The sequence below is a fragment of the Somniosus microcephalus genome, chromosome 1 (genome assembly GCF_052327205.1).
Source record: "Somniosus microcephalus isolate GS21.2 chromosome 1, FLI_Smic_1.0, whole genome shotgun sequence".
Lineage (NCBI taxonomy): Eukaryota > Metazoa > Chordata > Chondrichthyes > Squaliformes > Somniosidae > Somniosus > Somniosus microcephalus.
The window spans coordinates 197,997,002-198,009,092 of NC_140987.1; the positions used below are offsets into that span (position 1 = coordinate 197,997,002).

Sequence of the window (12,091 nt, forward strand, 5' to 3'; positions counted from 1 at the left end):
AGGTGGAGAGCTCAATTCTCCACCTCAAGATCTTGTCGTTCTTGATTTTGCCCCTCAGCTGGTTATTAAACATAAAAGCAACCGAACGCTGGTCGGTGAGGAGGGTAAATCGTTTGCCTGCCAGGTAATGCCTCCAGCGTCGTACCGCTTCCACAATCGCCTGGGCCTCCTTCTCGACAGAAGTGTCGGATCTCAGGGCCCTGGAGGGTCCTTGAGAAGAAGGCCACAGGTCTCCCCGCCTGGTTAAAGGTTGCAGCTAGGGCGAAGTCGGATGCATCGCTCTCCACTTGGAAAGGGATGGACTCATCCACTGCGTGCATTGTGGCCTTCGCAATGTCTCCTTTTATGAGGGAGAAGGCTGCGCATGCTTCTGCTGTCAGGGGGAAGGAGGTGGACTTCATGAGGGGTCTGGCTTTGTCCGCATAATTGGGCACCCATTGGGCATAGTAAGCGAAGAGCCCCAGGGTTCTCTTCAGTGCCTTTTGACAGTGAGGAAGGGGAAGCTCCATGAGGGGGCGCATTCTTTCGGGGTCGGGGCCGACGACTCCGTTCTCTACTACGCAGCCGAGGATGGCAAGGCGCGAGGTGTTAAACACACATTTCTCCTTATTGAAAGTGAGATTCAGCCGTTGGGCCGTACGGAGGAATTTCTCCAGATTAACATCGTGGTCCTGCTGGTCGCGGCCGCAGATGGTGACGTTATCTAGATAAGGAAACGTGGCCTGCAGCGCGTTCTGGTCAACCATCCGGTCCATCTCCCTTTGGAAGACCGAAACCCCGTTGGTGACGCCAAAGGGAACCCTAAGGAAGTGGTCGAGGCGGCCATTCGCCTTGAAGGCGGTATACTGGCGGTCCTCAGGGCGGATAGGGAGTTAGTGATAGGCCGACTTAAGGTCGATGGTGGAGAATACCCGGTACTGTGCAATCTGGTTGACCATGTCAGATATGCGGGGAAGGGGGTATGCGTCCAGCTGGGTGTACCGGCTTATGGTTTGGCTGTAGTCGATGACCAGGCGGTTTTTATTGCCGGTCTTAACGACTACGACCTGGGCACGCCAGGGGCTGGTGCTCCCCTCGATGATGCCCTCCTTCAGGAGACGCTGCACCTCAGAGCTAATAAAAGCTCTGTCCCCGGCGCTGTACCGCCTGCTCTTGGTAGCGACGGGTTTACAGTCGCGGGTGAGGTTAGCGAACAAGGAGGGGGGCGGGACTTTGAGAGTGGAGAGGCCGCAGGTGGTATGCGGCGGGCGGTTTAAAAACTGCTGGTTGTAGACTGAGTGGGGGGAGGGGTCCACCGTATGCCAAAGTGACACTTGAGGTGGCATTGGAAATCCAGCCCTAGTAGGACGGCAGCGCAGAGCTGGGGCAGGACGAGAAGTTTAAAGTTTTTATATTCCGTGCCTCTAACCGACAGGGTCACCACACAGTATCCGCTGACGTCTGTTGAATGGGACTTTGACGCCATCGAGATCCGATGGCGCGTTGGCCGGACAGTGAGGGAGTAGCAGCGCACCGTGTCTGGGCGAATAAAACTCTCCGTGCTCCCGCTGTCGAACAGGCAGGTCGTGGCGTGGCTGTTTACCTCGATGTCCATCATGGACCTGGACAGATGATGCGGGAGAGCTTGGTCAAGCGTGACGGAGGCCAGTGTATGGCTGAGTGAGCTGCTGTCGTCGGCAGGTGAGGCGGTGGTCGGGTCTGGAGACAACATGGCGGCCGAGTGCGGCGAACAAAATGGCGGAGAAGATGGCCGCCCCCACGACTCACATGAGGCACTGCTGGCGTCTGTGGCCTTGATCAAAGATGGCCGCCCCCACAACTCACATGAGGCACTGCTGGCGTCTGTGGCTTTCCCTCTGCAGGCGTTCGTGAAGTGGCCTTTTTTTCTGCAGCCGGAGCAGGTCGCGTTCCTTGCAGGGCAGCGCGCCCTTTGATGTCTCACCTGGCCACAGAAATAGCAGCTGGCGGCCCGATCGCGGGGCTCCGCTGCCGCAGCAGGTCCCGGGGGTGGCGGTCCCGATCGATTCCGGGACACTGACGCCGTAGTAGGTCCCAGGGGCGGCGGTGCGAGGGGTATTGCGGCCGGAGTCGGGCCCGAGTCCCACGGTCGCGCAGCACTGTACCCAGAGTACGCCTCGAGGTCCCGATGGGCCACTTCCAGGGAGCGAGCGAGGGCTGTAGCTGCTTTCAAGTCGAGGTCCTTTGATTCAAGCAGTCTTTGCCGTGAGTAGTCGGACCGAAGGCCTTTCATGAAGGCATCGCGGATATTTCCTTCAGCATGTTGTGCAGCCGATACAGCTTTAAAGTCACAGTCCCTGCTGAGTGTTTGTAGCGCCCGTAAAAATTCATCTACAGACTCTCCTGGCTGTTGCGAGCGGGATCTTAGGAGATGTCTGGCATACATTGAATTTACTGGGCTCCGGTACTGCTCTTTTAGCAGGTCGAGGGCCTCCTCGTATGTAGCAAGGTCCCGGATGAGTGCAAATGCTTTAGGGCTCACCTGGGCGGTCAGAACTCTTAGTTTGTCGGCTTCTGATGGCACGCCGGAGGCTACCAGGTAGGATTCAAAGCAGCTCAGCCAGTGATCGAAGTCGAGGGCTGAATTCGCTGCCTGTGGATTTAGATCCAGGTACGGCGGTCGGAGGGCTCGCAGCCAAGTCGGCTGCTGGGGCTGGTCAGTCATTTCAAAATTTAGCCAATAAAATTGATATACCTATCAATTCATTCCATGAAAAGCGACGAGTTAAGATAGTAACTATAGGTTTTTATTGGCTAAATAACAGAACCCACCCTCGTGGGTGATCGGTTCCAGCAAGGAAGAATACTAGCCAAGCAATCACCTTTATACCTGGGCAAGCAGGCGGAGCCATGGGCGGAGTCAGCTGAGGTATGCCTAGGTATAACAGCGTGCGAGGCAAGAGGTAACCTTGTGTAGTGATAACAACAGTGTAAACAATAACAGTGGTTTACCACAACTAATCCCTCATCTCTGGAACCATTCTGGTAAATCTCTTCTGTATCCTCTTCAAAGCCTTCACGTCCTTCCTAAAGCGTAGCGTCCAGAATTGGTCACAATACTTCAGCTGGGGCCGAACTAGTGTTTTATATAGGTTTAGCATAACTTCCTGGCTATTGTACTCCATGCCTCTGTTTATAAAGCCCAGAAACCCATATGCTTTATTAACTTTGTTGACCTGTCCTGCCATCTTCAAAGATTTCTGCACAAACACCTCTAGGTCTCGCTGTTCTTGCACCCCCTTTAAAATTGTACCATTTATTGTCTCTCTTTCTTCCGACCAAAATGCATCACCTCATTTTTCTGCTTGAATTTCTTCTGCCATGTATCTGCTCATTCCACCAGCCTGTCTATTTCTTCTTCAAGTATATTACTATCTTCCCCACGGTTTACAACACTTCCAAGTTTTGTGTCATCTGCAAATTTTGAAATTGCACCCACAAGTCCCTTCAGGCAAACCACAAATGAGTTTCTTTGTCTGGGTAGGAGTGGACTGTCAGCACCACAGAGAAGATAACCTGTCCTGTGTAGCACTTCCTGGTGCATTAAAACAAGCCAGTCAACCTTATTACATCTACTATGCAATATGTCAACCTTTAAAGTTACAGATCTCAATTGGTAGAAAATAGTGGTTGGCAGCTAGTTTTCAGTTAGAGGTCAATTTTTTCAATGCTCGGCTCATCTTCAGGCTCAATGAACGCTGAGTGAAAGGAGGAGAGATTAGAAGGGGTAACCAAAAGCTTGGACAGGGCTAGGTTTTAAGTAGTGTCTTGAAGGAGAAGGAGGTGGAGGGAATTCTACAATGTGGGTCTAATCAGCTGAACCCACAATGGTGGAACATGGGGTTGGGAGAACAGAAGAGGCTAGTCAGAGGAGTTCAGGGGAAGGGGTGGTTACAGAAAGAGGGCCGAACCAATTGAAGCACAAGGATGAGAATTCTAAATTTGAGGTTTATGGGGAACCAGGAAACAATGCAAGTCAGCAAGAATAGAGGAGGTGGGCGAGCAGGACTTGGTATAAGTAGGCAATCTTTGTGATGGAGAGGATATGGGGTCAGAAGCTATGCTCAGAGTCAAAAAGCAGGACAAATCCAATCTGGCCAATTACCACCCCATCAATCTACTCTCAATCATCAGCAAAGTGATGGAAGGTGTCATTGACAGTGTTATCAAGCAACACTTACTCACCAATAACCTGCTCACCGATGCTCAGTTTGGGTTCCACCAGGACCACTCGGCTCCCGACCTCATTACAGTCTTGGGTCAAACATGGACAAAGGAACTGATACCAGAGGTAAGGTGGGAGTGACTGCCCTTGAAATCAAGGCAGCATTTGACCAAGTGTGGCAATAAGGAACCCGTGTAAAATTGAAGTCAATGGGGATCAGGGGGAAAACTCTCCACTGGCTGGAGTCACATCTAGCACAAAGGAAGATGGTTGTGGTAGTTGGAAGCCAACCCTCTCAGCCCCAGCACATCACTGCAAGAGTTCTTCAGGGCAGTATCCTAGGCCCAACCATCTTCAGCTGCTTCATCAATGACCTTCCCTCAATCAAAGGTCAGAAGTGGGGATGTTCGCTGATGATTACACAGTGTTCAGTTCCATTTGCAACTCTTCAGATAACGAAGCAGTCCGTGCCCACATGTAGCAAGACCTGGACAACATTCAGGCTTGGGCTGATAAGTTGCAAGTAACATTCGCACCGCACTAGTGCCAGGCAATGACCATCTCCAACAAAGAGGGAGTCAAACCATCTCCCCTTGAAATTCAACGGCATTACCATTGCCGAATCCCCCACCATCAACATCCTGGGGGGGTCACCATTCACTAGAAACTTAACTGGACCAGCCACATAAATACTGCGGCTACAAGAGCAGGTCAGAGGCTGGGTATTCTGCGGCGAGTGTCTCACCTCCTGACTCCCCAAAGCCTTTCCACCATCTACAAAGCACAAGTCAGGAGTGTGATGGAATACTCTCCACTTGCCTGGATGAGTGCAGCTCCAACAACACTCAAGAAGCTCGACACCATCCAGGACAAAGCAGCCACTTAATTGGCACCTCATACATTCACTCCCTCCACCACCGACGCACTGTGGCTGCAGTATATACCATTTACAGATGCACTGCAGAAACTCGCCAAAGCTTCTTTGACAGCACCTCCAAAACCCGTGACCTCTACCACCTAGAAGGACAAGGGCAGAAGGTGCACGGGAAAACCTCCACCTCCAAGTTACAGACCATCTTGACTTGGAAATATATTGCTGTTCCTTCATCGTTGCTGGATCAAAATTCTGGAACTCCCTCCCTAACAACACTGTGGGAGTACCTTCACCTCACAGACTGTAGCAGTTCAAGAAGGTGGCTCACTATCACCTTAAGGTCAATTAGGGATGGGCAATAAATGCTGACCTTGCCAGCGATGCCCACATCATGTGAACAAATAAAAGGTAATGCGATTGTAAAGTCTGGTCCAGTCTGAGAGATAGTGGCTGGCGAAGGAAAATGGTAAAGGTACACAGTTTGTGGTGAGGGCTGAAGACGATGGCTTTAGTGTTCCAAATGTTTAGCTGGTGGAAATTGAGGCTCATCCAGGACTGTATGTTAGACAAGCAAGCTGACAACACCCGAGGCAGTGGAGGTGTCAAGCTAGGCGATGGCGATGTTGAGCTGATAGTCATCAGAGTACATGAGGAATATGACCCACAGATGGTGTCACCAAGGGACAGCATTTATTTTTATTCATTCATGGGATGTGGGCATTGCTGCAAGGTCAGCATTTATTGCCCATCCCAAATTGCCCTTGAGAAGGGCATGGAGATGAGAGAGCCAATGATAGTTACTTCAACTTCAGAGCCGACAGTACAGAAGTAGGAAGAGGAGCCATTAGTAGAGATGTTCTCACTACAATCAGATAGATAAGAGTTGGACCAATAGAGGGCAGCCCATCAATCTGAACGACGGAAAAGAAGGATATGGTCAACTGTGTCAAAGGCTGCAAATAAAGCATCATGGCTAGTAACAGAAAATGTAGTCATGACTTTGGTTAGAGCCAATTTGATGCTGGGGGGGGGGAAAGAGGCAGAATCCTAATTGGACAGATTCAAACATGGAATTACACAAGATCTGATCTGGGAGGCAACAACACATTCAAGGACGCTGGAAAGGAAAGGGTGGTTGGAGATGCTAGTTTGCAAGAACAGAGGATTTAAGGAGAGGCTTTTTGAAGAATGGGGTAATGATGGCAGTTCTAAAAGGGGTGGGGACAGTACCTATGGTGAAGGAATCATTTACAATGTCAGCTAGCATAGAGGCCCATTAAGTGAAGTTGGGTGGTCAGCAGTTTAGTGGGCACAGGGTCAAGGAGCACAAGGTGGATCTCAAGGACAAGATGAGCTCGGAGAGCACATGAGGAAAGATCATAGAGAAAATGAGGTTCAGGGCTATGGTGGGAGGGACTGGAGAGGTTTGGTTTGCTGGGCAAGTTGGCAAAGCAGTAAAGGCAGCTGATCAGATGGTCTCTATTTTGGTCCAAGAGTTCCTAACATTTGTTATTGGATGCGAGGGTGGAAAGGGCAGGGAAAAGGGTTTAAAGAGGTGGTTGGTAGTGGAGAAAAGAAGCAGGAGGTTATCCTTGCTCTCCTGGAGTAGTGGGCAGCTTTAGCAGACAAAAGTGAAGCCCAGTAGAACTTGATGTGGTCTAGCAAAATCTGACAATGAATGACTAAGCCTGCTGTGCACCAGAGCTCAAGTTTGCGCCCCTTGGATTTGAGGAAGTGAAGATGGGAGCCTCATCAGGAGGAACAACAGGGCTGGGAGACAGTGAAGGTTTTCCTGGGGACAACGGCATCAAAAAGGTGGGAGGTGAGCGAGTGGTTGAGTAAATCAACAGCTGCAGGAATATTGTGGCAAAGGAGGGCTAAAGGCTGAAAATCAAGCAGTTAGGAGTTTGGTTGCAACTTGAGGCAAAGTATTTCTCCCAGGGCAGATGGAGAAGGAAGTAAAAAACAACAACTTGCATTTATATGGTGCCTTTAATGTAGCAAAATGTCCCATGGCGCTTAAGTAAGGTCAGAAGGGAGTTGGAGGATATAGGTAGTGAGAGATACAAGCAAGCAGTTAAGAGATATCCTTGCCAGTGATCAAGAGCATGGGAGTAAAGGCCATGGCAAATGGTAAGGTTGGAGCGCAGGCCATGAATATGTATAAGAGAGTTTGTATGGAAGAAGAGGTTTAGGGAATACAGGTGGGCGGTGAATTTAGAGAGAGGTCAAGGGTAGCGGAGATGGAAATTTAAATCACTGAGGATGAGGAGTCACTTAGTGTAGAGTCTGAGGGAGGAAAAGAGAAAGGATATCTCAAACTCAGATTGGGGCTGGGGAGGCCCTTCGACAAAGATGATTTTAAAGGCAGCAAGGATGGGGGAACAGGGCGAGGTGCTCAAAAAAGAAAAGGGGCAAGGACAGTGCGAAATTCTTGTTAAATAAAAATAACGTTTCAAGTTTATGTCAGTTATATATAGGATTAATATTGTACCAATAAAAGCTACTTTTAGCATTTAGGTAATATTGCTCGGATATTAGGTTTTATTCTGTATCACAGTATATGACCGGAAAACATTTTAAAATCTGACCAACAACAGAAAATGCTGGAAAAAACTCAGCAGGCCAGGCAACATCCGTGGAGAGAAATTATAGTCGACTATAATTTCTCTCCACGGATGTTGCCTGGCCTGCTGAGTTTTTCCAGCATTTTCTGTTGTTATTTCGGATTTCCAGCATCTGCAGTATTTTGCTATCATTAAAATCTGACCAGTCTTGCCAGTGGTCCAAGGCTTTAATGTTCAAAACTGCTTTTCTTTCATGAATCGCATTATAAAAATGTAGCACTTGATAAATCTATTTTAGTTTTCAGTTGATCTCCTACTCGGGCTAAAAAATAACTTCCCAGGGTTACATAGAGTCCTTCAGATAAACTAGGGGCTCCTATTCCAGGTGTAATTATAATCCAAAACCAGCAACATTCCCTTTCCAAAAAAGAAAATACTAAATAGGCCTAGATTTTCCCTCAGGGAATCTTCCCCATATTCAATGCAAACCCTTACTTTTGCAAAATGTGTGTCACAAGGCAGATACTGAAATGCAGCAGAATCAGTATGAAGATTATTGTACTATTTATGCTCTGCTTTCCTAGAAATTAAAGATACATTAAGACCAGGGCACTTAAACTGGGCACAACATTTGTGAAAGTTAGTTAACTTCCATTTGTATAACAAAGGTGTGTGTTATTTTCACACAACAAATCGTACTTACTTGCTTTTTTTAACTTTTTGATTCTTGGCTTTAGCTCCCTTGGAAGTCTTCTCCAATCTAAACATAAAAGTTATATATAATTAACATGCAGGTCACTAGAATCCACTATTTTCCAATTAAGAAACCAGAGTAAAACAGCCATTGTTCAGATTGCCAGCAAGTTGAAATGAAGATGAGAGGGGGGGAAAAAAAATGAAGCAGTCTGAGTTTTAAAAACCAGTAGATTGTAGGAGGTAGGGAGTTCCACACTTCAAAACAGCATCCCCCAATATAAAACATGCCAGTGGCTAGTGAAGCTTTCAAGACTTCATTTTGGAGTTGCGGAAAAAGAGGTCTGGTATGCGCTCAGATGAATTAATGTAGTGATTCGTGTGCATCGCCACTAAATAATCGAGTTCGACGAACTATAAATAAGTTGTTTATTTACAGGAACAGGTTAAATACAACAGGTAGCAGGTAAGATGGCTGACTGTAGGAGCACCATGGTGTAGGTCTTTCCCCAGCGGGGACGCCACGAGGACTGACTAGAAGTTTCTGAGCTCAACTGCCAGCAGATTCCGAGCTATGACCCTCTCTCCAACTGTCTGGAACTGCTAGAGGGTTCCGAGCTCTGACGTCATGACGCAGAGTACAGGAATGAAGCCTGAGTGCAGTAACAGATACATTTAAAGGTAAGTTAAAAGGGAATTATGTATCTCAATGTAAGGGACAACCGGTGGTACCGCCACATAGGCCCCCCCAGAATTCGCTTTAACGAAAGTCCAAGAATGAGATGGTCTGACGAGCTGGTGGTCACGGCGGTCGTGCTGTCTCGACTTGGTAGGCGAGGTCTGAAGATGCTGCTTGTGAGCGGATCCTTACGCGCGTTGTGGCGAATAAAGTGTATCCGTCAGGCGAAGGACCGTGAAGACGTGCGAAACAGCAGGCCTTGTCAGAGTGACGGGCAGGTCGGGCGATAACTCTGTTGATGTTGGAACAAGTCCTTGATCTGACGAGATCTGCAGGAACGCCAAACGAGCGATCCAAAGGACTTGACAGGCGAGGTGAGTGAACTCGCCGACAGGTGAGCGAAATGTTCAGGAGGCTGGAACACGTGGAACGGTGCGTGCCATAGTGCTATGACGTTAACACAACAGAGGGTGAAGAGTTACTGCGTTGACCAGTGATCGGTGAGGCCAGCAACTTTCACGTGGCTGATCGCAGATGCAGGATGCCCGTTGGACCCGTCCTCGATGCGTGCAGCTTCAGTAGACGTTTGCGTTTGTTAAAGGGAAAACTGGAGAAAGGGCGGCAACGGTCCAGGTTGTTGTTGCTTTCGGGAGGGGTAAACTCTGCCTGGAGGGCGGCAACACTTGTAACTGTTATAGATTTAGGAGAACATAGCCGGGAGGGCGGCACGCTTTTTGTTCACGCCGAATCATGTAGTAGGTAACACAACCAGCAGGATGACGGGCTGGTGCGTCGTCGGCGGGGAAGGAGTCTTCGTTTGTCACGAGGGATGGGTCCTCATGGTTCGCGAGGGATGGGTCCTCGTGCGCCCTCGTGTTTCATGGGGGCGAGTCCTCATGGTATCCCCGCAGGGAGCGCTCCGATTTTGTGGGCCCGAACATGCTGTACCCCGCGCTTGGAGAGATGTATACTTGCTGTTGCTTTGGACGTAGAGGCGGACGATCCGTGTGGCGGTAGGAAAGACGAGTACGGGGACCGTAAGCAAGTGCATAGTCGGCGCCGCATCGATGTTCTCGTCGAACGGGGCTTCTACCTTTATAAAGCACGAGGGAGACTGTGGCTCCCTGGATTGTGGTAGCGACAGCAAAACGGCTGGTGCTTCCATGACGTGCTTCTTTTGTGAAAATTGCTCACAAAAAAACGGGGTCCGGTTGAGTTTTGTCTGTGTCAAACGGGATCTGCTCCAGGCTGCGCTTACCTTGCGAATACGTTCGCAAAGACGGGGTCGCCTTTGGAGGAATCGGTGTTAGGCGGTTGCTGTTCCGTGGTTGTTCGTCAGTTGTGCGTCGGTCGTCTTGTGGGAAGACGAGGTTCAGGCTATGCGTTGCTACCGTGAAAAACATTCACGGATACGGGGTCATCAATTGTAGTGTTGGAATTGATGAGCTCCCGTACTCACGTTGTTAGGTCACCAATGTAGCGATTCGCGTGCATCGCCACTAAATAATCGAGTTCGACTTCAACGAACTATAAATAAGTTGTTTATTTACAGGAACAGGTTAAATACAACAGGTAAGGTAGCAGGCAAGATGGCTGACTGTAGGAGCACCGTGGTGTAGGTCTTTCCCCAGCGGGGACGCCACGAGGACTGACTAGAAGTTTCTGAGCTCAACTGCCAGCAGGTTCGGAGCTCAACTGCCAGCAGGTTCCGAGCTATGACCCTCTCTCCAACTGTCTGGAACTGCTAGAGGGTTCCGAGCTCTGACGTCATGACGCAGAGTACAGGAATGAAGCCCAAGTGCAGTAACAGATACATTTAAAGATAAGTTAAAGGGAATTATGTATCTCAATGTAAGGGACAACCGGTGGTACCGCCACAACCTCATTATATTTCAGTGCTATATCATTTACGCCTTAAAGTACACAGGGGTAATTTTTCCATCCATTCACAACTTTTAGGAGGAAAATTTAGGGCTATGTAACCTCAAAACACAATAAAGGTATTAATCCATCTGAGAAAAGGTAAGAGATTTTCTATCTGGAATGTGCTTAATTGCACTTTTTATTCCCGCACTCCTCAATCAGATGGATTAAAAAGTCAGGGTCCAACTCAAACACTCAACTAATACAGAACAGACTGAAAGATAATCCTGTGGGGATCATACTAACATCTAATCCTTGACCTCCACTCCACTTCCAAAAAAAAATTCTCTCAATGTATGAAGCAATGTATGACAATCAGGCCAAATGCAGCACTTTTGCTAATGAAATTCTAACCACTGATGGGGCCAGTTCTCAAAACCTTGATGGTAAGCTAGTTTAAATCCCTCCTTGAAAAGAATGACTTGATTTAAATAACAGTACTTCACCCAAAAATTCCTATGTTCATGCATGATGCTACTGGTATGCGGGACAGTCGGCATTCACACATTTGCATATGAAGATGAATCAATATAGAAAGGAAACATTTGGTAACAAGTATCTTTAGAGTAATTTATAAGTTTTTATATAAATATTAGCATTTATGAATGGGATAGAAGGAAACGTGTACAAGATGACAACCATGAGTTTAACTCCCTGATCTGGTCTTTGAAAACTTGAAAAGGTATAAACTCTCTTCTTCCACATCACAGATAAGAGCTGCATTTTCCTTTCTTTATGCATCAGTAAATCTACTGTATGAAACTTGGACAACACACTGGCTCCATGAGGCTGAAGTATTCCTCTGCTGCTGCTAGTGGTGCCTTGAAGACTGTTAAGGACAGGAGGTATACAGAAAAGTATCCGGGTTTGGAGTATTGCTACTGCTGTAGTCCCTTTTAAATAAATGAGGACAGAGTCAAATGAATGGAGATTTTTTTTTGGTTGGGGGTGGGGGCTTGTAAGGATGGAGGAGATCGCAGCGAGAGGGATGGACGAGACCATGAAGGGTCTTAAGCACAACAAAAATTTTAATTCAGAGGCACTAGGATACTGCAAGCCTAGGTAGATCATTGAGGACAGGGTTCATGGGCAGGCAGGACTTTGTGTGGAATAGATACAGGCAGCAGAATTTTGGATGAGCTGAAGTTTATAAAAAGGTGGAGTATGGGAGC

General features: G+C 48.1%; 1 protein-coding gene across 4 annotated transcripts in view; it reads right to left on the reverse strand.

Moving 5' to 3' along the window:
- Nucleotides 1-12,091, reverse strand: part of polr3g (polymerase (RNA) III (DNA directed) polypeptide G) — a 44,111-nt gene that overhangs the window by 12,598 nt on the left and 19,422 nt on the right. For all 4 annotated transcript variants that reach the window (XM_085989116.1, XM_085989107.1, XM_085989097.1 and 1 more), the window contains one exon: nt 8,328-8,384. In XM_085989116.1, the coding sequence (XP_085845242.1) occupies nt 8,328-8,384 (57 nt within the window). The remainder of the gene's footprint in view (nt 1-8,327; nt 8,385-12,091) is intronic.